At 41.8% G+C, this 25,642-nt stretch overlaps 3 protein-coding genes across 3 annotated transcripts; all 3 read right to left on the bottom strand.

Annotated features, from left to right (window-relative positions):
• Positions 1–538: 538 nt before the first annotated feature.
• On the bottom strand, positions 539–2,417 carry K441DRAFT_656683 (uncharacterized protein; the record flags this gene model as incomplete). The annotated part of the gene is made up of 5 exons (XM_067648041.1): positions 539–806; positions 867–1,030; positions 1,098–1,319; positions 1,390–1,783; positions 1,835–2,417. Coding segments are annotated over 5 exons (1,450 nt in total), but the record flags the coding sequence as incomplete, so codon positions are not given.
• A 3,879-nt stretch (positions 2,418–6,296) lies between these two features.
• On the bottom strand, positions 6,297–7,379 carry K441DRAFT_694757 (uncharacterized protein; the record flags this gene model as incomplete). The annotated part of the gene is made up of 3 exons (XM_067652746.1): positions 6,804–7,379; positions 6,594–6,753; positions 6,297–6,563 (listed from the first exon to the last, which is right to left on the bottom strand). Exons 1-3 carry the CDS (start codon positions 7,061–7,063, stop codon positions 6,297–6,299), a joined length of 687 nt encoding a protein of 228 aa, XP_067506192.1. The 5' UTR covers positions 7,064–7,379.
• On the bottom strand, positions 7,376–9,043 carry K441DRAFT_656677 (MFS general substrate transporter). Its single transcript, XM_067648040.1, has 5 exons — positions 8,907–9,043; positions 8,752–8,852; positions 8,475–8,692; positions 8,070–8,423; positions 7,376–8,004 (listed from the first exon to the last, which is right to left on the bottom strand). Exons 1-5 carry the CDS (start codon positions 9,027–9,029, stop codon positions 7,451–7,453), a joined length of 1,350 nt encoding a protein of 449 aa, XP_067506191.1. The 5' UTR covers positions 9,030–9,043; the 3' UTR covers positions 7,376–7,450.
• Between the last annotated feature and the right edge of the window lie 16,599 nt (positions 9,044–25,642).

The raw sequence follows: 25,642 nt of genomic DNA, 5'->3' as shown, positions 1-25,642 counted from the left end.
CCAACCAGTTATGATGTAGGGGATAGAAGAATGCATATTTGCGATCATGTGAGGTTTTGAATTTCTCCAACCGTCAACTTATAGCGTAATTTGTAGGGGGAAATACTCTTGGGAAAATCCTGCTAGGCTTGAGAAATATAGTTCAGAGTGGTTGAACTTAAAGCCCAAGAAGTGGACTGCCCATTTGCTAATAAATACATCACGACTAATAATAGCCTGGCAGATGGTACAAGTGCAATTTGACGGCGTGCTGATGATGAATTCGTCTGAGATGTACGTTACAGTGTATTATGGATGGCACACGTTTTCCTCAGAATTATTCTAGTGCAGCTTCAATGGTAAGCTTCTTGGCAATCTAGAGGTGCTCCGCCACGCCCCGGTTGGTCTCACCAGCTGCGTCACGTCGGCGAGTTATCCGCAGCTATTACTCCGTAGTCGTATTTTAAGATTTTATGGTAGTATGTAAAAGGATTGATGCCGGAATGGTGACGCAGGACTTCCAGGAGCTACAGTCGCCTGTGTAAACATGTTATGTGAAACTCTCGAGCATCGCGCAATCATCAGGTTCACAATTAGCACAACTAAGTCATAATGGTTATCAATCAATAATTGTTAAAGGAGGTCTAATGACTCATGAACTTAATTTGAGGTCAGTAAAGACAAAGTAAGAAGTTAAACCGCAACCGCTTTAGCAATATCCTTGGCTTCCTCTGCTTGATCTAGATGTTTCTATCCAAGAAAGGCGGGATCTCGATAATGAGAGCAGCTCCGGAGTAGACAGTGCCCATTGAGGCATCATTTCCATACTGTGTAAGTAATTAGCTTGGGTTGGCCTTTTATCGGGTTGGGTAAGGACTAAGAATTACAGCAATATATGCGATAGCTAGTTCACGGTGCCGCATCTCTGACAGCCACACTACATTGCCGTGGTAGTAACCACCCAACTCCCTACATATTCCATTCAGGTCAGTATCTTCGATGAGGGTATCAGCAATCTCCAATTCGTGCAAGCCCTCGCCGATAATAGCTTCTTTGTATTAGACTATGATTAGCCTCAACTATAACCGGAGCCCAGTATGGGGATTAAGTTGGCCTACCTGGCATTCTGTCGTCTTCTGAGTCATCAGAGTAGTCTGAGTCACCAGAGTAGTCTTCCGTACATCCGTCAAGTATTGGGCGGATAGTTACTTGCAGCCCCAAGGCACGGAAAATTTCATACATAGCCATATCAACCCCCTTTAGAGAACCCGGGAGATTGTGGATAGATGAGGAGTGTGAGTGAGCATAGGCATGGGAGCACCAAATGCCTAAAAGTCCACCTAGAGTCTGTCAACAAGGCCCTGAACGAGTCTCTATTGTGGAATGCTTGTCAGAAACACGCAAACTTACCCTTCATCATGAAACTAGGCACCTGGAGCATGCTCTTAATAGTATCATAGAGGGGCAGTTGCTTAGGATCCATCCATGGGCAATGTCCAGCGAGATTTCCAGATCCGCGCGATACGTATAGATTGTATGTAAGGGTGATGCGGTGGCCGGAATGGACCTCCAAGACCTCGTGTTCACAGTCACTGTAAAATGCTGCCCACTTGATGGAAGGCACCTCTGACTGTTCGGATGCTGAAGTGCTCCAATCGAAGTTCAAATTCTGACTTTTGTGCCGTACGATAAGCTCGCCACCCTCGTGATCGCACGGAAGACACACAACCAAGGAACCGAATTGTGAGTCTGAACGAGGGGTGTCAACGTGGGCCTGGAATTTGCCAGAGGGACCGGAGTAAATCTACTTATTTGAGTATATTGGAGTATGGTGTGGATAGGTAGTATCACTCACATTTAGTTTGTATAGCTCTGCACGTACACCCCGCATGTTGCTCGCATCTTTTACACTTGGGAGAAGGACTTGTGCAATCGCATCGATGATACCTAGCTCATAGGGATTCAGGGTGGACGAAAATGCTGAAGCGTCAAGCTTGCTTGCCTTGCGGTAGGTTTCGTCGTAGATGTCTTTTCCCTTGTATCCAAATGTCGCAGGTTGGCAGTCTTTGACAAGTTGTTCCAGATTCCCAGACGTATTGGGCTCAAGGGGGAAGACCAACTTTGATGTCAAATTGCTGTCGTTAGAAGAGTCCCATCGAAGGATCACTGGGGAAGATGTGTGAGTATTGGGTTTGGATTGCTCAGTAGCACTTGCAGGAGCCACTTGATCAGCCGGATTCTGCTGCTGCTGCTGTTGTTGTATTGGTATTTTCGGGCCGTTGCGATCAGCAGAGTCCAAGATAGGGATCGCACCTCCGACGGCAAATGTTGCTGCAGCTGCGTGCTCGTCAATTGACTGGCTCAATTGTTCTAGAAGAGCAGCACTCGCTGTACCCCCAAGAGTCTGGGCTCCAAATCGAGCGGTAGAGGTATCCATAAGGTTTATTGGAAGTGGATAAGAAGTATGGTGAAAGAAAAAGCGGAAGACCTTCTGGGGATTTATATACCGAGTCTGCACGTGTTTGGTTAACGTGCGGTCGGCATAGTTATGGCGGTGGGGGCCCACAGCCTGTATTTTGCCTGCAATTGGGCCTTCGGTAGTATTATGACTCTATCACCTACGTTAGCTGTTCAAGAAGGGAGCCTTTGGGCCTGGTTCTTAGGGCCTGGCCCTTAGGGCAACCCTTGGTTGAACCAAAATTGGTAATACTAGCTGTCTAAGTATGTTGCCTCTTTAGGTTAAGGGCACGTTCGATACCTTTTTTTGGCCAGGTTGGCTCCACCAGGTGGGCGCTCTAAAAAAGCCACTTGGGCCCACCTGGGTCCACCTGGTCACGAACGGGCCACCGATGTCCACTTGGTGAATACTGTCCGTTCGACGCCCTAGGTGGATTTTGGGCAGATCGGTAGTCTTAATAGCTGAAAAGGAGGTTTCACTTGGCTAGGTGGAGGCGTTCGCGCCAACCGCAATTTCGCTAGTATAGCAGCGAGTTTCGTTAGTAATTTAAGCCACCTGGATAGTTCACCTGGGCGAATTCCACAGCACCTACCATTTTGAAGGGAGGGTACTAGTGGAACACCGACACGACTAGGTCGATCGATTCTACCCTCCTTTAAGATATTTTAAACCATTCATGGGCCTTGAATCGTCGACCTGGCTGCGCCCACCTGGTGGAGTCGACCTGGCCAAAAAAGTTATCAAACGTACCCTAAGAAGGGAACCTATAGGCCCGGTTCTTAGGGCCTAGTGCTTAGGGCAACCCTTGGTTGAGCTGAAATTAGTAATAACATAGCTGATTAGGTTATGACGATTTAGAATATCATCATACTGCCGAGGGCCTGATTGCAATCACCTTCGTTAGGCAGCACCTGGTCGTCGCCCTTAATACCTGCGCTAGCATCTTGTGAGTCATCTAATTCTGCCATTAGACGAAAGAAACGTCGCGCCGCGCCCTGAGGGACCTTCTTTGCCTCTGTCAGATAGTTGTCCTCTGCCTTTTTCGCCGCCTGCAATATTTCATCCTGGGTGTGAACACTACGGATGTTGAATCTACTTTTTTGGGTACTTTTAGGATTGCGATTCTTCATATAGCTATAATATTTGGCAGAAGTCGTCGGTAATGTCACCGTTTTGATGAGTTATCAGCTGTGCTGAATGCTGAGGTTGATAAGCTGGCTTGCTCTGTCGCTTGCAACTTTGGGGCCAGGACCCTTTGCGCTGCAAATGTAGTTATTCGATGAGGGGCGGAACGCTGGATGTAGTGCGGATGCGTGTTCATCAATCCAGTCCTTTACTAGAGCTCGCTGACCGTTTATTACTGGTGTTGGTCGGCCAAGTGGCTCCATACTCGAACATATTACTGGACCCGATTCTTACTGTGAGTATCAATACTCTTTGAAGGAGGTTGTCCCTCGTTGTGGCGTTTCGCGAGAGGCTGAAATCCGCGTCAAGCCGACACTGCTCGGATTTGCTCTAGCGCCTGTCCCGTAAAGAGGCCCGAGTTGTTCCCCGCAGTTGGGTGACGGGAGATTATCCCACCCCAGTCACTGATTGCCGAAGGTGCCTTTTCTGCCTTGAACTCCTTTTCTCCTGTCATTGAGCTTCATTATGCTTGATCCATTCTACCAGAGCGTGAGACTTTGCACAATGCAATCGTGCAGCTGTCTCAAGTTGATCATCCACTTCTTAAACCCCGAGCCCTGAGCGTGCTACCGCGGGAGCTATGCAGGAAATAAACTGCTTGCTTTGTAGTTCGCCTCAAGCGTTGTCAGCCACCACAGAAGTTGTGTAATACTAACGCTTGCTGGAGCGGCCTAATTAGGCGCGCCATACCTCAAGGCCTCTTACGATACCTCTTTCGCTTTCGACAGGCCTATACATACCACGTTCGTGGTTCTATTCTTCTGTGGAGCTGGAATAATTTGCGCTGAAAGGATTATAAGACGGCGAGGAAGCAATCGTGTCTCCCGTAGAGAGCGCTATCAGCCGATCCCATTGGATTGGATGACAGGCCTCACTATTCTTCTCAGCATTCTTCACCAGTCCCGCAGAATCGAAGTAGAATATAGAATATGGGTCCTCTCAGCGCCGCAGGCATATCTGGGTTTACTCGTAGTAGCGATATTCGTACGCGTCGTGCCACTTCAGCGAATATTGAAAGATGTGCATTGTGTAAGGCAAAACTACCAGGTAGTAGAGCCTCAATTGCAGAGTTGGGTGTTACCGCTAACTGCCACAGGCATTCCTACCACTTGTTCTCGCTCTCAGCGATATTTGGTTTCCCCAGCGATGATAGGATGCACACGATGACGGATATGAGGAACAATTTATGAATTCCTAACACGTCATATATTCCATAGTGCCTTCGGTACCTCCTACCCACGGTGATACTAGGGTGGAGTAGTGTCTCCGCTGCCTATCGGTTCTTTGCCCCGGTCTACATATATTTGCTCCCAATATCTCTCGGAGGTCTCCCTAATTCCAACATTACAAAACGCAAGCTTCCTCTTGGATGCCCTAATTGCGCTCATACTCTACCATCTTCTCGAATGGTCAAGATGAACCGCCGCACAACAAACGCAAAAATTTTTCTCATTAGCGCAGCTTTGATAGTGAGTTCCAATCTAGAGCGTTTGCGCGTCTATATAACTGAAATTACAATAGCTCTTGTCTTTCATACTCTTTATAATAGAGGTAATACTATACTTTGTTTTACTAGAGCAGAGCGCCTGGATTCTGGCTGCTCCTCATATTTAAATGATGTTCTTGCATTGGATGTTGTATTGGCGTGTCTCTTATTGATCCGTATATACAACGTGAGTCTTGTTTGACAGAAGGCTTGATAAATCGTTGACTTTGTAGATATATGCGTTTGGAATAATGACTACGGCTGCCATTACCACACATATATACATCTACCTACGTCGCAAGTTTTCAGACGTCCTTAACCACAATCGGTCACCCTCTTCCCTCCCGTCCCCGATGGCAAAGTTGTATGATGTATAGTGTTTTTGTGCACAGCTCTACTTTCTTATCTCATCGCTGAAACAACTGCGGGTAGCAAACTACGGTCGTCCACACAGCCAGGCTCACTCAAGCTTCCTTCGCGGGCCCTTTCGCTATTTATGATTCTCTTGCTTGGCCGAGTGGCGCTCTTGTTTTGGCATCAAAGTGACGCTGGTTTCCATCCGATTGACCTGCTAATATACGATGCCGATCTGGAGCATGGGAGATGGGCCAAGCAGGCACATTCGAGCGAATCATTAGGTGACGCAATCAAAATGTATCAGAAGCGATACTATCGACATCCTCCACCTCGTTTCGACACATAGTACGAGTATGCGGCTAATCGCTCTTCAGGTATCATTGATAATTTTGACAACATCAATAAAGATCTAGCACCGTTCGGGTCGCTCTCTCCATCAGAAATTCGAGATCGCACTTGGGAGATTCTCAAGAATCTGCAAAACGGTCTTGGTGGCATCAGCATTCGCAATGGAAGAGGAGAGATATCCTCCACTGTGCCTGAAACGCATCGTTGGATGCTAGATGGCATTCTCCGAACAATTGAAATTTTTGGAGAATGGCTTCCCGATATGGATATCGCCATAAATCTCAACGATGGTTAAGCCCAAACGACAAGGCACCAACACCGCCAAAAGTCAAGCATCCGAAAAAAGTGTAACCAAGCATTCTATAATTAGTGATTTCAGCTATGTCCATGCCCTAACCTGGAAGCCAACCTCTCAAGAAAGCACCACAGACGTTGGTTTTATTAGTGCGAGTTTTCAACCGACCTTCCAGGACTTCGGCTCAATCAATTGCCGGCCCAATTCTCGCGCTCGCACCCAGCGTCGCTGGAATACGCACACCTTTTGCATGGCGTGCATTCGCCCCCATTCACTTGGTCTTTCCGTTTCCAATTGGTCTCTTCGTCTCTCCATGCCATCAACCTGACCTCGCCAACCTCCATGGCTTGCACCTCTCCCCAGCTAATTTTTACAGGTACCCACAATCTCGTGCCTATCTTCAGCCAGAGCAAAGCGCCCGGGTACGTGGATATCGGATATCCATCGCCCTGGAACTATGTACATAATACAGCTTATGCGCCGACTACTGAGTTATCGTACTCTCGTTTTGCTGAGAAAGATAACACACTCTTCTGGCGTAGTGCTGCTTCCGAAGGCGTTAGCGTAGGAGGCGGGGCATGGAAGTGTATGCTCAGGCAGCGTCTTGTGCACCTCATGAACAATGCGACAGACCAGGCGCCAGTCCTGCTGCCATCAAGAGACGGCTCCAGTACAAACTAGTCGAACCTGCACACTTCAAATCCTCCTCGGCACAAGCGTCGACGTCCGCTTCGTAAACCCCATCACCCGTTCGGCGGGAGTGATTATCCTGCTTAGGCCCAAGAATTCGGCTTCGACAACCCGATGGATTTTCAGCAGCACTAGCACTACAGGTACCTCGTCGATGCGGATGGCGCGGGCTTTTCCGGCTGCTTATCTCTTTCCTCTCCAACAGTTTCGTGTTCAAGACGGCGCTCTTCAGAGACTGGTATGAAGGCTGCAGCCTTGGTTGCATTCTGTCCCAATCGATATCCGCTTGCACAATTTGTGTGGAGTGTGTTATTTCTTCCGGCTGTTGTTGGACTGGGGAATGTTAACCAATGATAGAAGAGAATAGATTGGGTTTAAGGTTTAACCGGGAATTTTCACTAGCGTTTTGAGAACTGGGATATACCCGTAACTTGGGAAATGAAAGCCCGCTTATGCGTTTGGCACCCCTAGATTTGTTTGGGGCGCCAGTGACTTCAAAGACGTAAGCGTGGCTATCCAGAAGGCTCAACGGTTTAAATTTCGAAGTTCGGGAAAAGTGTTTTCTCATCTAGAACTTCTCCCCGCCTATCTCCTTCCTCTCTGCCTCTGCTTCTGCCTCGCTACCTTTCTCGTAAATTCTGCTCACCTCTTACTACAAAATTTCCTCATCTCTCGCTCCCTCAATCCCAATTTTGGTCACGTGGAATTTATCTGCAGGATCTCGATATGCCGGGACGAAGTTTACACACAATGCGTAAGACCAAGCAGCAACAAAAAACGACATGGGCACCGTCATGGCAATGGCGGTAGAGTTTTGAGCATCTGCCGCCGCGCCCAAGAGCGGGGGTACACACGCTCCACCCGCAACACCGCCCACGATTAAGCCCGACCCGCGCTTGGTGTATTTGCCTAGTCCACGCATCCCGAGCGCGACAATGGTTGGGAAACAGACGGATTCGAAGAAGAGAGTAATGTATAGCATTGCCATACCGGTATTATCCCGTTGCGTGATTGCCGGAGCAATGAACACGATGCACATGGCTAAGTAAAACAGAAACACCCAGCGTGGTCGCACGAACTTCATTATTGCCACGCCAGAGAACCGCCCTAGAGCGAAGGCGCCCTGGGCCCCGGCGAGGAATTTTGCGCCAAGTGATGAAGATGTGTTGGGTCTTGTCTCTGTCACGTAGTTTATGAAGTACCCCGCTACAGTCCTTGTAATTAGCTCGCGGTTTCAATTGAGTATATTCAATTGGAGAGGGAGCACGTACCTATAGCGACTTGGGCGCCTGTGTAGCAGAATTGCGCGAACGCCGCATGGAAAAGCCGGTACTGTTTTCTGAATGGCTTAATATCGGTGTTGGAATGAGTTTCCTCAGCTTGGAAGGCCATGTCTGCGTCGGTGATTTCTGGGATAGGAGAGAAGTAAAAGACGACGGCGAGGAGGAATACGAAGCATGCAATTGCCAGATACACCCATTGGACATTCTTGAGTGCGCGGGTGTCATCGGCGGTTTTCAAGAAGAAAACATAGGAGCCAAGAACGGGAGCGACGACGGTACCGATGCCGTTGAAAGCTTGGGAGATGTTGATGCGGAGTTCTGCGTAGCGAGGAGGCCCACACACTAGAACCACGTGTAAGAAGTTGGCAGATTGATCAGAAGTATTTTGCCTACCAGTGATGTAAGGATTAGCTGCTGTTTCCAGCGAACCTAACCCATTCCCGATGACAAAGATTGCGGCGCAAAAGCCCCCAAAGGATCTATAAAGAATACACGGCCAGGCAATCAGCGCGCCGATTCCATACAGACACAGACCCCAGATGAAGACGGGCTTGTATCCATAATGACGAAGTATCCAGTTCGCATGACCAAGTGAGGCAAGAGGATAAGCTCTGGACCAAACATGTTAGTAGAAAGCCGGGGATATTTGTTCGACATGTTCTGCTCTTACCCGAAGTAGGCTGCTTGGAGGCCGGATGACCTAGCTCTTGTGATGCCCAGAGTGTTCTGGAAATGTTTGTTTAACGTGTCGAGAAGTCCATAGGAGAAGCCCTACGTAAGAATCAGCGATCGCTGGTGGATTTAACCTTTGCGGCATAAACGTACCCAGAGAAAGAATAGAATTGTGACTAGACAAAGCGGATAGATAGACTCCTTCAAGGTCAATTCGGCAGCCCTCGTCCTACTCTTATCACTGACTTTCAGTGAGTGTTTCCTGAAAATAGTCATGATGGTTTTTGGAGGGCTCCAGGGTTGAGGCCTTTTTGCGGCAGCGGGAAAAAAGACGGGTTTATATTCTCCGGGCCAAGATGCTTGCAACGATCGGCATGTTCATCCATGTGCGGTAGGAGGAATGCTGGTAGATTTCTAGTAATAATAGAGCAGGAAAATGAGGATCGTCGATCTGCCGAGTAATGTTAGTATACTAGTTAGTAAAAGGACGCCGTTGATTAAGGTTATACAAGGGTTCCTTACTACAGTACTATACTTGATTCATCCAATATCAGGTCGTCGCGTCGCTTAAATCTAACGCGTTTAATAGTGAGATATTGGAGCCTCCATCACGTATAACGCCTGAATTAATGAGCCGCTTCTACGACAAGAAGGACAACGGCTTCCTTGTCCTTTAGATAGCAGAATAACGCCGGACCATAATAATAGAGGAGTCGTAACAAGGTGTTTGTGCGCCCAGCACTTATTGTGACGTGACAAGCTCCGCACCACTCAGCCATCGCACAAACCTACAAAAGGTAAGCGAATGACTGGCAATTGAGCCAGTTACTAGCTTACCTTTTGTGGGTTTGTTCGGCTGGGCGAGTGGCGTAGAGCTTGTCGCCTTATATTTGACATACTAATTTAATTAAAAAACTCTTTTACTTACCATTTAAACTACAGGGTCCGCAAGGTTCGGTGTCGCCCCCCCCGTGCGCGCAGCAGCGGTGGCATCTAATTTCGCTTAAGCTTCGCCTAAGTTAGTATGTAGAGCTGGCAGAATTAGATGTAGTGGCCGCTAGGGGGGGGGAGACGTCGCCTTACGTTTGAAGCTTTTCATAATATCTCTTCCTTACTAATATCGTGATCTTTATTCTAGATCATGGTGTAACTCTTATCATCACCTCCATTGAATATAGCGCCTAATATACACGAATGGCAATACGTCTTCCTTAAAATCCTTATTAACGCGGGCGCCACCAATTAATAGTATTGTGTTTAAGCCAAGTGCTCTTATAGAGCTATTTAACGAATTTAACGGAAACTAGAGAGGTACGGAAGGACGAGACTTAGTTATGTACACTTCGGCCTAAAAAGTGCGCTAAGCTCTTAGATAATTATTATATTGCTTTACTAACTTAATAAGGCACCAAATCTATATCTAGATGAGATAGCTTAGTATATATACAATAGTTTTAGAGTTATAGTAGGCCCGCAAACAATTGCTGCAGAGTTAAGAGTCGCTGGCTAGAGTAGGAAGCTAGTAAGCTATATTCTAAATATATAGATAAGGAAATAACTTACTTATATATAAGGCTTATCGCGTTACTTTAGAGCAGAGTTAGGAGGACTGTAATTAATACTAGGCTAATATCTTACAGTTTACTGTTAAGTAACTTATCTTTATAGACGAATTTAGCGCTAATTTAAAGACAGGTATACGAAAGTTGGCTTAGGCGCTGGTAGGCACAACGCTAATCCTATATACTCTATATAATCGCGGCAAGCAGCGGCTTAATATTCTACCTACATATACTATTAACGGTATAATAGTATTATTAGTATATAGCGGCTTAATAAACGTAAAAGGCTATAATTACTAGATTAAACACTACCTCCTACCTTACTATAATCCTTATCTAGCTCTAAGGTTAGTAGTTATTATAGATAATACAAGCTTCTACTATTTAGAATAAATTAAGTCTCTTTTTACTAAGTGTAGTATAGTGCTTATTTATCTACCTATATATTCGCCTAATCTAAATCTAATTAAGAAGTTCTTTAGTAAGCTAAAGGAGTATATTTAATAACATTTTAGATTATAGAGGAGTGAGCCAGAGCTTTAGGGTAATAAGTTTAAAAACTTCCTACAGTAGTATATAGATACTATAGGTAGAAGGAGTAATAACGCTAGAGCCTACTTTAGCCATAGTAGGTATATATAAGGAAGGATTAATAAAAGAGTTAGTAAGTTATTAAATTTAGGTTAAACCTTATAATCCTTAGCGTAGTGTTTTTTAGTAGGAGTTAAACATTACCTTAGTTGGCTTACTATATTATAAAACTCTTATATAAATTACTAGTAAAATCTATATTCTACCCTAAACTTTTAAGTAAAGCTATACTAGTGTAAAAAATTTACTACTTATTTTTCTCTAAATCCTTAATACTACTAGAAAGCTAAGTAACTCGTAAAGTCCTCTAGTTCTTAATATCCTAATATACCTATTTAGTAATTGCCTCTAGTACTCCCTTATCAATTATTATATTAACTAGCGTCTTACCCTCTTTATTTAGCTTCTGCTCCCTAATAATTCTTAAGTCCCACCGCTTTTTATAAGCAACTTAATAGGCGGCTTTAAGATTACTCTCCTACTCTAGGTCTTCTTATACTAAGAGCTTCTATTAGTTAAAATACTCCTATAGATTAGCTATGCAATTTAGGCCTTATAAATAAGGTAGAGGAACTATAGGTAATAATCTTATAGTTAGGTCTTACCCTAACGGTAGTATAACTAGACGCCTATACTGCCTACTAGTTAAATTAATATAGAATTAATTAATAACGCTAGGAGTATTAGGTGTAGGCGACTTAGTAAAGGTAAGTTAAGACTTCTTACTACCTCCATTTTTCTAATCTTAAAGCTTTTTAAATAGCTTACTATTGTGGTGGTGTAGATTGGACGTCGCCTACCACCTTAGCATTTTCCTATATTTATAGAGCCTTCGGCTTTCTTCCTTCTTCCCTTAATTATATATATATCACGACCTACCAGTTACCGGAAATATGCTCTTTTCTTTCTTTCTTACTAACTGTTTTACTAACTAATTATAACCAACTGACTAACTAACTAACCGACCGACCGACCGACTAACAGCACCGTGACTTTTCTATCTTAGAGAGGTCGTACCCTCCCATATATTTTATGGCATTCCACGTAGGGACAACGGCAAGCTCTTTAGATTAGAAGTCTAGTGCTATATACATAGGAGACATACAGAAATATACTACGACTATAGAAGAACCGCCAGCTGCAAATAAACGACCAGCTACAAAAGAACTACCAGCTAAACAGATGAGACAGCAGAACCAACAGAACTAGAGAACTAGATAGTATTAGACAGCGAGGGGAACTAGGCAGTCCCGGAAAAGATAGGACAGCTAAACTTAACGTATAGGCTAAAGAGTGGTAATAAGAGGCAAAAGAGCATAGGTTAGATAGTCTTAAAAAGTTATATATAAGGACGTTAAGCGAACTGGCGAGCCAATCAGACAACTTTAACCGGTAGTTAGAGTTACCAAGATCTACTACTAAGCATGGCTAGACCTTTATTAAAGATATAAAGACAACAAGCTAAGGGCCAATTAATTAAATGGAAACGAGCTCTAAGACATCTGGCGGCGAAGGAAGTTAGTACTACCATTTATAAATAAAGGAGATAATACTAAGCACGGTCGCAAGCACACGAGATTAGATCTGTCCTTAAAAGCTTCCTATTCTAGCTTAGCTTTATCCTCTTTTAAGTTATCTAGATTATATTAGTAGCAGCTTTAGAGGCACTCTATAAAGAACTACCACACAAAATAACAATAGACTAAAGCGGACGAATATATTAAGACCTGGCAGTAGTGGTAGATAATAAAGATACTGTGCTATCCTAGGGAGACCCCCCCTTAGGTATTAAGAAGTAAGTGCCCTCTATAAGGAATATGGCTATATAAGTAGACCAACCGCAGCAGGCACCTACTAAAGTACCACCAGAACAGTTATCTAGGACACCCTTATCTCAGGCAGCTATGCAAGCAGACCTACCACGGCGTTCACCCGTAACACCTAGGACTAATACCCCTTAGTAGACGAAGGACGAGAGCTATACGGACCACCTATATACTCCTAAGGAAGCTCTAGATGCACGTACTTAGTAGTTAACGGCTTAAGACAAGATCTACGTTATGGTCCAGCCTATGCCAGCCCTAGGAACTGTTAAAACTCCTTACTTTATAGGACAAGACGTATTATAGTTTATTAAACAGTATAAACGGCTATGCACCCGACATTACGCGATAGGTAAGGAGAAGCACTAGAGCCTTCCAAAGTACTACAATTACTAGATAGGGATATAGATCCAAAGCCTGCCTAAGTTTATAATTGGTAATTAAACAAAGCTTATAAGAAAGCTTAGGGCAGAATACTAAGCAGACGACTACTACCAATATATAGAGATAAGAGACTTCGTGGAAGCTTTTATTTAAAAATCTATAGAACAGCTAGGCGACTTATGTTACTATATACAGGACTTTACTACCATCTTAGCTAAAGTAGTAGCCGTAGGAAACCTTACTAAGTAAGAGAAGGGGTGGTAGTTTATACGAGGACTCCCTATTAAATACCGCAGATATATAATAGAAAAGACAGAAGCTGTAGTAGATAAGCCTAGCACCCTTATATTTAAAGAACTAAAGGAGGCTATAGAGTTAAGGATAATAGCTATAGAGAACGCTAAGCGAATGGATATCCTTCTAAAAGAAGACGCCCTAAATATCCAGCTTATATAGGAGCTATAGCAGTAAAGGGATAGGCTCAACCGCAGGAGAGAAGGATAGCTTCTAGACTTAGGTATACACAAAGAAGCCCTAATACAGCAGCAGTTACCTACTATAGATTAGGCTATAGTTTAAAGCCTAGTATAAGGATATAGCCTAGCACCAGAATATAAAGACTAGTAGAATAGCACCTAACCTTTATAAGAATCTTAACCTTCGCAAAACCCTTAATATCCGCAAGACTATTAATATCCATAAGACTATTAATATCCGTAGGATTCTCAATATCCGCAAGATTCTACTGCCTTTAAACGGCCGCAGCGGGACGTATAGGGTTAGCAAGACACGTAAGGACGAGGCTAGCAGACCTATTCTAGATGCGGAGAAAGTCACCGTTTTACTAGATACGAATGCTAAGGGCTAAAGGATCTTATCTAGTAAGGATTCGTGCATATAAAATAAGGAAGGCTAGTAGCGGGGACACACAATTAACCTAGACTAGTACTTCCGTGGCTCGGCAATAAAGGACAACTAAAAGGTATTAAGAACTGGCTTCGTACGTACTAAGGAATAGACCTAGATGGATAGGTATATTAAAAAATAGAAAGATAAGAATAGACGCAGAAATAGGGCCCTATTGGATAAATAGATTTTACTACTTTCCGTAACGGAGTAGTGCTAAAAAATAGTAACAAACTACGTACAAACTAGGAGGACTACTATTAAGTACGACCCGTAGACTTAATAGTAACGCCTAGCCAGCAATATCCGCAGACCCTTAGAGACAGCCATATAACTAGGACAGCTATTAAGCCGCGGCAGGCTTTATAGTAGGCTCCATAGTAGGTACCGCAGGCTCTGCTATAGGAAAAGAATATACGGCCGGGAGATTATATCTAGATTAGGTTACGGCCTATAGATAAGACAGCTAAAGCTAGGAAGATGGATAAGTCATCTAACCCTTAGAGACGGTCTTAAAGACAAACGCTTAACTAGTAGGCTCCGCAGTAGGCTCCGCAGTAGGTGTAGAATGTTTAACTAGGGGATAGTTAAGTTTTAAGGTAGGGGAGGAAATACAGGTAACGGCCATATAAAAAGATTTCTATTTGTCTGCTTAATTACAGTATTTCCTAAAGCCCCTTTTCTTATTTATTTTCTTAATCGCGACGCGTTAAGACGCGTTAGTCGCGACAACCTACTATAAAGATATTAGTTTAGCTCACCGCCTATTACCAAGCTAATAGCGATTTTCTATACCGGGTATAAAAAATCCTAATTGGTCTATTTAGCAATAGAGCTGGTAAAACTTTACACCGCCCCTAGATTTTAATAATGTAGCTATATAATAAGAACGGATACTAGGAGCCTTAATTAATTGCATAGATATAGAGCCGATTATATAACATAGAGCTGTATATAAAGCTGTATATAGAGCCTTAATTAAACGACTATATAGAAACCTTAATTAATTAAATAACTGTATAGAAGCCGCGACTAGTTAAGGGAATCGAATTAAGCCAGAGCTTCAATACCAGCATATTACGTTACTAAGTTAAAGCAGTTAAATGTTGTTAAATTAGAGCCTTTAGCCGGGCCAACCTTATTTCTTATTTAAACGACGACTAATCGCAGCACGACTGTTACTGCTATCCAAATTTAGTACTGCGCTAGCTGCATAACAAGAACGGACACCGCGGTAAGAAAGGGACCTCTATAAGGGCAGTAGCATAATAACGGAAAATAAGTACCGCGGAAACGGTAAAGCAGTATATAAAAAGGCACTATAGCAAGAGAAGATAAGGATACTTTGTAAGAGGTTATACACGGGGTATAACTAACCACGATAAACCTAAGCCATCCTTATGCAACTAAAGACAGAATTAAGCCGCATCTAGCTAAGCTAGTAAAGGACTTTATTAAGGATTATAAGGGGAGCAGGAATTAGATATATAGGAGCTAGCACTTCTTAGGGATCGTCTTAATAAAAGGACTGTATTATAGATATAAGGGCAAGGGATATACAACAAAGGTAGTTATAATAGCTAAGAAGCTATTACCGGATAGCTTTGAAAACACTAAGGATAACTTAGATAAAGCGTAAAGCCAGCAGGATAATAATAAAGAGACTAAAAGTAGAAGATAACCCTAAGAAGGTTTTTAAGCTAGAAGAAGATTAAGGATACGTAAGCGTACAGCCAGTAATAAGGGCAAAGAAGCAGCTATAAAGGACATCCTAGGAAAGCACTAGGCCTATAAAAATGGTCTACTAGAAGCTGCCGCTTATGCTTATAAGGAAGTCTTAAAATAGGTCTCTAGATTGGATATCTAGTAGACACTAAGAGCTTTAATTAACTACGGATATAGAGCCTATAAATGTAGAACCTAGGTCGCATGTATAGCAGAAAACGCTTTAAGTTAAGCCTTAATTAATTAGACGCCGCCTCTATAGTTAAATTAAATTAACCTAAGCCGTTAAGCCGGGCCGACCTAATACCCTATTTAAACGTCAGTTAATTATACATTGTTATATTCTAGTTAAATTAATTACCCGTTACCGTTAGACGTCTTTAATTAGTAGTTAAAGATCCTATAATAGTAGATACACAGGCACTAGGCCTAATTAGGAAGCTAGTATACGGCCAAAAGATCGTCGGAAGTACTGCCAATTGACGTTTTAGAGCCTCTGCGAGACCCCCCTTATTAATTAACTGCCGCCCGTCTTAACGCCCACGGATTAGTTACCCAGAACGACCTTTCCTATAGATATAGATATGGAGCTTTATATAGAGTCTTATACGGAGCCTATAGATATAGAGCATACAGGTGCAGAGCCTTAATTGGATAATAGTACGGCAGCTTAACTGGACGCCTATAGATGCGAAGCCTTAATTAAATGGCAGATGCGGAGCCTTAACCAATCGGACATCTATACGGAAGTTTTGATTAACTATCTCCGGATGTAAAGCCTTGGTTATATATATAATAGAAGACACCTTAAGTTAAGCTAGGGCCTTATTAAATCTTAATGAGTTAAACGCCGTCTCCGTATTTAGATTAGGACAGTTAGAGCCTTTAACTAGGCCGACTTTTTACCTTAATCGAACGACCAAATTAAGCCAGAGCCTCTGCTACCTTAATTAACTGCCCTACCGCCACCGCTACTGCTGTCACTATTCCGTTTAGCTATTTCGTCCTTACTGTCTTAACCAACTGCTCTATCTCTACTGTTCTAGATCTATACTGCTACTAGATCTATTTTACTACTAAATCTGCTAGATCTTTCTACTATTACTCTACCGACCGCCATACCCTACCGTTTTAATCGCCGCTGTTCTAACTAGCCGCCTCCAACCGACTGCCATTAACCGTTCTATTACTGCTGCTACTGCTACTGCTACTATTCTACTATTCCAATTGTTCTACCGCTACCGTTTTAACTGACTGCCGCTGACCGAACTGCTACTAATTAACTATTATTAACTATCTGCCGCTACCGAGATTTCTGCTACTAAAAGTTCTGCTACTTACTAACTATTACCGTATTCTTCCACCGAGTATTCTACCGCTAACTGTTCTATCTTATTTTACTACGCTAACTGTCTGCTTTTATTACTGTTTATATCACTATTACTATTACTGCCGTTACTACTGTCCTAGTTACTACTAATAGGAAGATCAGACCTTAGCTATAGGTAACGGAAGAACACCGTAGAACAGTTCTACAGGAAGGCTAAGGATATAGTTACCCGCGTTCATTTAGGGATATACTTTCCTTTGTCTATTCTGCTTTTACTATACTTATTTTGCTATTCTTCTATATTATAGAACGTTAGGGGACAACGTTCTTGAAGGGGGAGGTATATAGTGGTGTAGATTGGACGTCGCCTACCGCCTTAGCATTTTCCTATATTTATAGAGCCTTTGGCTTTCTTCCTTCTTCCCTTAATTATATATATATCACGACCTACCAGTTACCGGAAATATACTCTTTTCTTTCTTTCTTACTAACTGTTCTACTGACTAATTATAACCAACTAACTAACTAACCGACCGACCGACCAACCGACTGACAGCACCGTGACTTTTCTATCTTAAAGAGGTCGTACCCTCCCACACTATAAAGTATGCAAATAGTAGCTAAACTATCCTTAATAGCCCGCGCCCACTCCTTAAGGTCCTCCTATATTAGCTTATAGTTAACTTAGCAATAGATTTAGCACTAAAAAGAGCCTAGGTACCTCTTCTTATACTTCTACTCCCTATATAGCTTTAGCTAAAGCTTAGTAGTCTTTAGGCGGGGGGCTAGAGGATAAGTAGTATTACTAGCCTTATACTATTTAGATTACGGTATATTTAGAGGCGTATCCTATAAGGAGACAGTAGCAGCTAGCTATATTAATAATAGCTATATTAATAATTATGCGGCTATTATAAAACAATTAGTAAAGTAAGCGGTAGATTTAGCTTAATTATTTACCTTAATATATATAAAGCTAACTTTAACTAAGAGCTGCTTAGTAGAGCCGTCTATATTCCGGTGCTTCTTTACTAAGCTTATAAGTTTACTATTAATTAAGCTCCAGCTAGCTTCCTAACTAGGATTAATCTTAAACGTTACTTAAGTCTTATTCTTCTTAGTATATAAAACCGATGTATTACATAACTCTTATATAACGCGACGGCTAGAAAGCTGCTACTTCATAGCCTTATTAATTATAGGCAGTATATTATAACTATATACAAGCGAGAGGCTTAGGCGAGAGTTAGTAAAAGTATATATAACTATATTCTAAGTCTATACGCCCTTCTTAAGCTTCGCTAACAATAAGAGACGATAGTTAAAAAAGATACCTCTACTACTTGGCTTTGCCTACTCTAATTCATGCTTAAATTAAAGCCTTAGTGGTAGCTCCTCCTCCTTACTTTCCGTTATTAAATCCTTAGGTATTAGCTTAAATACTTGCAAAGGAAGTATAGGGGGTCTCCGCAATCGACGCGGGGTTTATATATAGTGGCCAATATTATCTAGATTAAGCTCTAGGTGGAGGTACGGTAACTAATAATAATATTACTAACTTAAAGGATAATAGGAACCTATATTTAAAAGCTGTATAAAACGCGGCAGCTACGGAGGAGCCCTTATTATATTATAATCCTGCAATTAATAGAAGCGTTAAACCTCCTTACAATCTGCCTCCTTCGCTGCCTTAAGATCATTTAATATTTTCTTAAGCTCGCCGTTAGCAAAAGCAGCTGCCTGCCGTAATAAAGGCAACCTATTAAACGCTATTAGTAGAGAGAAGTTAAGCTACGTGCCAATCTAGCTACTAAATATAGGCGGCAGAGTCACGACCGTACTTATACTTAAGCTCTGCGTTAAGATAGGTGGTTAAGGAATAGATAAGGATAGTATTAGCGACAGTTGAGGCCTTTAATGAGGTAGACGAGAAGGACTTCTAACGGTGGCAGCGGCAGTACATTTAGAGCTTATATTGACGAGAGGAAGGCTCTATTTGTCAGACGGACAAGTCACTTATAAGAACTCTGTCGATTGAAGCTGGCTCTAGAAGCTCTCTATATACATGAGGTCGGGGCAAAGGACTGATGACGACGCTGACGACGATTCTGGAGCCATTACTTAATCGCCACTAGGTTAATATTGCCACTTAGTCGGTAATAGGTAATAGAAACAGGGTGTAAGTCACAAGACGGTACCTGACAGTGACCTTAACGTTCGACACACCCCCCTAGCTGCTCAGTTAAGACTGAGCAGCTGGATAGAAAATAGAAAAAGTCACGATAGCAATTTGGTGTTAAAATAAAGAAATCCTCTATAGAGTTACCTTATCCAATGTTATCCAAATCAAATTAAATTAGATCCTTAATATCTTATATAGGTAACTTAAAAGCTCCTTCTAGTTCTTGGGTAGAGATTAAAACCTATCGCTGTGTATTCGCTAATCGATATTAGTTAGGTAGGCTTAGTGTCACATTAGCTGCTTCTTCCGTCGTCCTCCTTCTGCAATTTTACTGTCGCCTATATTGTCTTGAATTTCCTACCTTAGGCGGGCTTTCTTTTCTAGAATATATTCGAATTGTGATTCTTAATTAGTTAATGCAGTTAATTAAGGCTCTGGTGACTAAGTCAGGGTAGGAAGGCCAGGTGGAGGATTATCCCTTAAGGCTCGCGGGCCTATTGCGTTATTATCTTAAGGGTTAAGCTCTTCTCAATTGGTCGCTCGATCTTGATTCCCATTAGAATCCACCTGTCGACTTCTACTGATATCTACTTGAGTCTCGTCCTCCTTCTCTGACGTCTCGTTAAGCTCTTCCTTTGACGTCTCGTCAAGCTCTTCTTTTAACGTCTCGTCAAGCTCTTCTTTTGACGTCTTATTAAGTTCTTCCTGGGGCGTCCTTTTTATTAAATCTATTGTAATGCCTTGGTCGGCGATCTAGTCATTAAATTTACCTCCAAACAATGTCTCGTTGTCCGTAGGTGTCCCTTTTAATACTGTCTTATAAGCTTTATTAACTATATAAGTCTTATATTTAACGGTTATAGAGCCTTCTACAACCGCTCTAGTTACTTCTCTAGGTAGTCACCCAACTATATTAATTCCTGCGTGTTCGAGTTAACTATACAAAAACTATCTATCTACCTTTTGATTTGGTAGAGGCTCCGTTAGTTAAGCCGCGAAGGACACGTCCTCCATTATACTCGGCTTCAATTTATTATATTTAAGAGTTACCTAACTATGGTAATATCCGCAATATACGAACTTCTCACCACCGCGACGGTAGAGGTAGTTGCCCTTATTATGCCAAAAGACACCCTTTTTATTAAGTCTTTAATTACAAACTAGATTTATATAAAATCCTAGTATATACGCAGCCTTATTTAGATAAATCTTCTTCTTTTCTAATAGGGTAATAACTGTAACTTCAGCTGTTCCGAAGCCTTTAATAGTTTCCATTCCAGATCCTATATATAACCGATCACTAGCCGGTCAGATATTACCTATAAATCTTACTCGGTTGTTAATAACATATAAGGTCGTTATAGGGTTAAGAATTACACTATTATAGAGAGCGTAATTAGATGTAATATAAGCTCCAGTTTAATAAACTGCGAAGCTTCCTAATAGGTTGCTAGGTAAGCTCCTCTGCTCTATATTATCTGGCTTCTTATTAGCTAAGGCTTGGCTTCTTAATTGATTAATTAAGGCCTTAATCTTAGGTAAAGAGTTAGCAAGCCTCTACTCTACTAACTACTTAATAGCCTCATTCGGTCTCTATCCTGTTAGTTGTATTAACTTAACTAAATACTAGCAGTACTTAAACGGGTGCTGCTTTCCGCACAGGTACTACTTCTAATCCTTTTTCTCCTTCTCTAACTTAGCGTCTAATTTAGGCTTATTAATTAGCTCTTCCTTAAAGCTGGCTATATAAGATCCGTTCTAACTCCTTACATTTTAAGCAAATTCTAAACGACAATAATTTTAATAGACCTTAATAATAACTTAAAGGGTAGGTAGACTTTCCTTCTTCCTCTTAAGGTTCTGTAATTTGTTTTTTTAGTATTCTAACTATTCTAATAAGGTAGATTTAACGGTATACACGAAGTCCTTAATTAGTTAATCGCTATCTACCTTAGGTAGTTTAACCTTCTTATAATTATTATACACCTTCTCCCACTTATAGAGCCACTTCTTGATATTCTAACTCTTTAGGGCTTTCTTTATTTTTAAATATTAGGTGGCTAGGTCAACCTTCTAAGCATTATTAGTTAGGGCGATAGCCTGCTTAAGTAATATAAGGATATTATAAACGGTATTTCCTTTAAAGGTGTAGTTAATATAGTTATAAGAGATTATACTAATAATGTAGGTGCGTAGAGATCTAAGGGCTGCTTCCTCCTTCTTATACCACTTATAAATACAATTATACTGTTTTTATAAAGCTTAAAGCTCTTCCTTTTCGCCTTTATTAAGGGCTGAGAATATAGTCTTCTAAGGATTAATAACTAATAGTAATAGCTCTAACGGTGCTCTATATCTAAGTAGATCATTTTTCTTAACATTTAGATTAATGTACTCCTATACACTCTCGCCGTCGGCTCTATACTTAATAACACCAATCTATTAGTCCCAATTGTTTAGGCCTGCTAGGATTACAGTATGCGTCGTAATAAGGGTTTTAGATTGTTAAGAGGACATTTTAAGGCTTCTACTGTTTAGTTGACGATAGGGTAATTAGGGTTTCAAATTAAAGATGATGCAGTAGATGGCCCGGGCTTATAACTGTCGGACGGACAAGTTACTTATAAGAACTCTGTCGATTGAAGCTGGCTCTAGAAGCTCTCTATATACATGAGGTTGGGGTAAAGGACTGACGACAACGCTGACGACGATTCTGGAGCCATTACTTAATCGCCACCAGGTTGATATTGCCACTTAGTCGGTAATAGGTAATAGAAACAGGGTGTGAGTCACAAGACGGTACCTGACAGTGACCTCAACGTTCGACACTATTACACCAAGATCTAGAGCAGATATCACAATATTGGTAAGGAAGAGAAGTTGCGAATAGCTTCAAATGCAAGAAGGCGACGTCTCCCCCCCCCTAGCGGCCACTACATCTAATTCTGCTAGCTCTACATACTAACTTAGGCGAAGCTTAAGCGAAATTAGATGCCACCGCTGCTGCGCGCACGGGGGGGGCGACACCGAACCTTGCGGACCCTGTAAGACTACTTTTACTACTAAAGATTTTTTGATACAAGTTACTTAGCTTAAAATTTAGCTTCTATTTAAATGTCCCGCCTTCGTCGCCGCGTCAGCCGAAAAGACAGCAGCAGTAATCTTGTTGGATTGGAGTAGAGTGGATTTGACCCCCAAATCCACTCCATACGCCAAAAAGCTGGTGGAGCTCCAGGACTCCAATGCAGCTCCAGATCAAATATATACTATAAATAGTAAGTCTTGGCAACGGGTGGGTGTTTAGGTAAGAGGAAGATTCGATCAAGCTTACCAAATAGAGCCCAGATCGCTCAGTCTAATACAGAATCTCCCTCATCTTCTACCTCAATCGCCTCAATCACCTCAATATCCTTAATATCCTCAAAGGCAGTATACGCATCCTCGTCGCTATCATTCTCATCATCCGAATCTAGCTGAATTGGCTCATTTGGCTCCACTGGATTATCCTCCTCTGCTGCTGCTGCCGCTGCTTTCCTTTAGCTATAGATCCTCACCCTAAAGCCATATTGGTACGTACGTCTCTTCGTGTGCTTCGGTTTCATCGTTAAGGCGTTATAACAAACGTAATTTCGACCCTGCAGCTTAAGCTCAATCGCCTCCTTTGTATTATTGGCCTTTAGATTAATTAATTTTAGGGCAAGGATAACCTCAGAGTATAGAGCTGGTTAAACCGATAGATATCGTTCTATTCCGGAGGGAGCCAAATACAGTACCACAATGGTAAGTGTGTACAGGGTCCGGGAGGTTCGGTGTCCCCCCCCTCGTGCGCGCAGCAGCGGTGGCATCTAATTTCGCTTGAGCTTCGCCTAAACTAGTATCCCTTCGTGTGGTATTTGGCACTTTTCGTATTGGGCGCTTTGGGCGCTTCTGCTTGGGTTAGCATGCTGCAGGCACCCTAGCTAGCGTGGTTTTCTTAGCAAGCCCCACCAAAACACCTCGATATTGCGATGCCGACGAAATACTACCTAAGGCCACCACTACAAATACACTGAATATATTTTTTAAGGAAGTTGGGTGAGAAGTTGTGATATAATATTATAAATGTACGTCCCTATCCTTCCTCCATTAACCAGCTGCTAATTATATAAGAAAAGCCTTTAGAGTCCTCCCCCGAATCTTTACTACCTATACGCTTTATATATATTCTTAACATTAATAAGGATAAGCTAGTAGAGGATTAGCTTAAGGTTATAAGGGAGGACGTGTTATATACATTAAATAAAGTGGATTAAATACTATAGGTGATTAAACGGTTTAATTAGTAATTGTTTAGTATAGAGGCGCGTTTAAAGGCAGTAGAGAAGGGCTTAAGAATAAACGCTGTGGTAAAAGCTCAGTTAGCTTTAGAGTCTCAATATTAGAGGCGTAAGGAAGTAGAGGATTAAAAATAGTTACCTAATTGTCGCCTACTAAATAAAAGTCGTTAAAGTACCGTAGGCAGAGAGGAAGCCTATAAGCCTCGTATTCGTATACTATTCGCCTTATCTTTACTATAAGCTTCCTTGCGTATTTCCATCTATATATCTAGCACGTTAGTAAGCTCTTATAGCCTTACTTCTTCGTGTAGCTGTTAATATAGCGGTAAGTTCGCGTTTTACACCGTCAAATTATAGGTAGTAGGGTTTTGGCAGTAACGTAGGTGTTTTTTTAATTTATTCTATTTCTATAACCAGGCCTAATACTAGGTTTATATTGCCTATAATTTAGTAATATTAAATAAAGAAGACACTTAGTATCTTCCTTATTTAGGCCCGTCTGCCGGCTGCCTATAATAATAAGGTTCTATACTAATTATACGCGAAAGTATTAATAGGTTTAAAGGAAGGGCTTACTTAACGTTTAGAAGATCTTCTTGCTAATAATATAGGCGTTAATTATAGCTATATTAAGCGCCTAGAAGAATAAGGGTATCTAAGTACAGATAGTAGTAATCTGGGTAGTGTAGTAGCTTTAAAGTTAATTATAGATATTAATACCGCCTATTTAATTATTATAGTTAATAGAGAGCCTAGGAAGCGTTAACTTCTTAATTAGATTATCGCCCTAAATATCAGCTACTAGCTTCTTAAGAAAGGAATTATATCCTTGCGGCCGGCGCTAATTAACTTTATTAACATCCTTATCGCCGTATAAGTAAGCTATTATTAAGAACCGTACTAAATTCTTATCCTACTATATAATAGAGAGCACTGGATTAGCTGCGCTAATAACTACTCCCGTAATAAAGTTAAACGGTAACCTTACCTTCCTTTTATTGGCCCTTTTATACACCTCTAGATAGTCCTTTAAGTTTAATTAAGCCGTGCTAGCTGTAGTAATTTTAAGTCGTTAAAGCACCTAGAGCAACGGAATATTTATAAAGTAGTTATCTAAAAATAGGCAGAATTAACGGGCCTAAAGAGGGAGCTACTAAGTGAGGTAGAGGACGCACTTAGAGGTCTTTAAGAGGACGATATTTTAGTAATCTGTTTAAGTAGAAAGCCTAAAAAAGTAGCCAGGTAAGGTAAATATAAAGCTATAGCAATATCTATATTAATAAAGGCTTATTATTTTAAAGCCTTAAGTACTAGCTTACTAGGCAATTTAATTATAGCTATAAATTGTCTAGTAAACCTTACTATTATCTTATTAAAACTAACTATAGATCTGGGTATAACGTACTTCCTAAACGCCTTACCTAGAGGAGTCGTTAACGGCTTAATTTTCTTAAAGATCTGGCGTTTAACGCCTTCCGGTGGAGGTGGTAATATATAAAAAAAGCGCTTAAGTTGCTCCTATTTTTTTTTGGCCTATAAATAAGCTAATTAGGTGCTAAGGATATTTAAGATCCATTACCTAAAAATCTCGCACCTAAGGAGCTTTAAAGACGCCTATATAGATAATAAGTTCTACCTAAATTATCAACTCGCTAGCAGAGGTCTCCTTCTATATCCGTGATTGTTTACCAGCGTATTGTCCTAATGTAAGGGTACTTTTGGTCCCTTACTTGGCTACATCCCGGGAGCTCTCAGGGGCTGCCAAGGCTAGCCTTTAGCTAGGCCTTAGCCACCCCTTATAAGCTCCTCGGGCTTGCAGCCTCCTTCCTCCCCCATCGGTTCGTCTNAGTACGAGGCTATTGCCTACCCTCATTACCATATCGTCCTCTTCCATCGACTCCCTATGTAACTCATGCTCGGCTTGCCTGCTCCCTACCATACACCCTAGCAATACTGCCTTACACCTAATTAGTAATATCCGCTAGCGTTTTAGGAGGCTGTATAAAGGTTTATGTTAATTATAAGCTTCTTAAATATACTAAAGCTAAAGAATAGTAAAAACACTTAAAT

The sequence above is a fragment of the Cenococcum geophilum genome (assembly GCF_001692895.1).
Source record: "Cenococcum geophilum 1.58 unplaced genomic scaffold K441scaffold_12, whole genome shotgun sequence".
Classification (NCBI taxonomy): Eukaryota; Fungi; Ascomycota; class Dothideomycetes; order Gloniales; family Gloniaceae; genus Cenococcum; species Cenococcum geophilum.
This window is presented reverse-complemented; position numbering and strand designations above follow the sequence as displayed.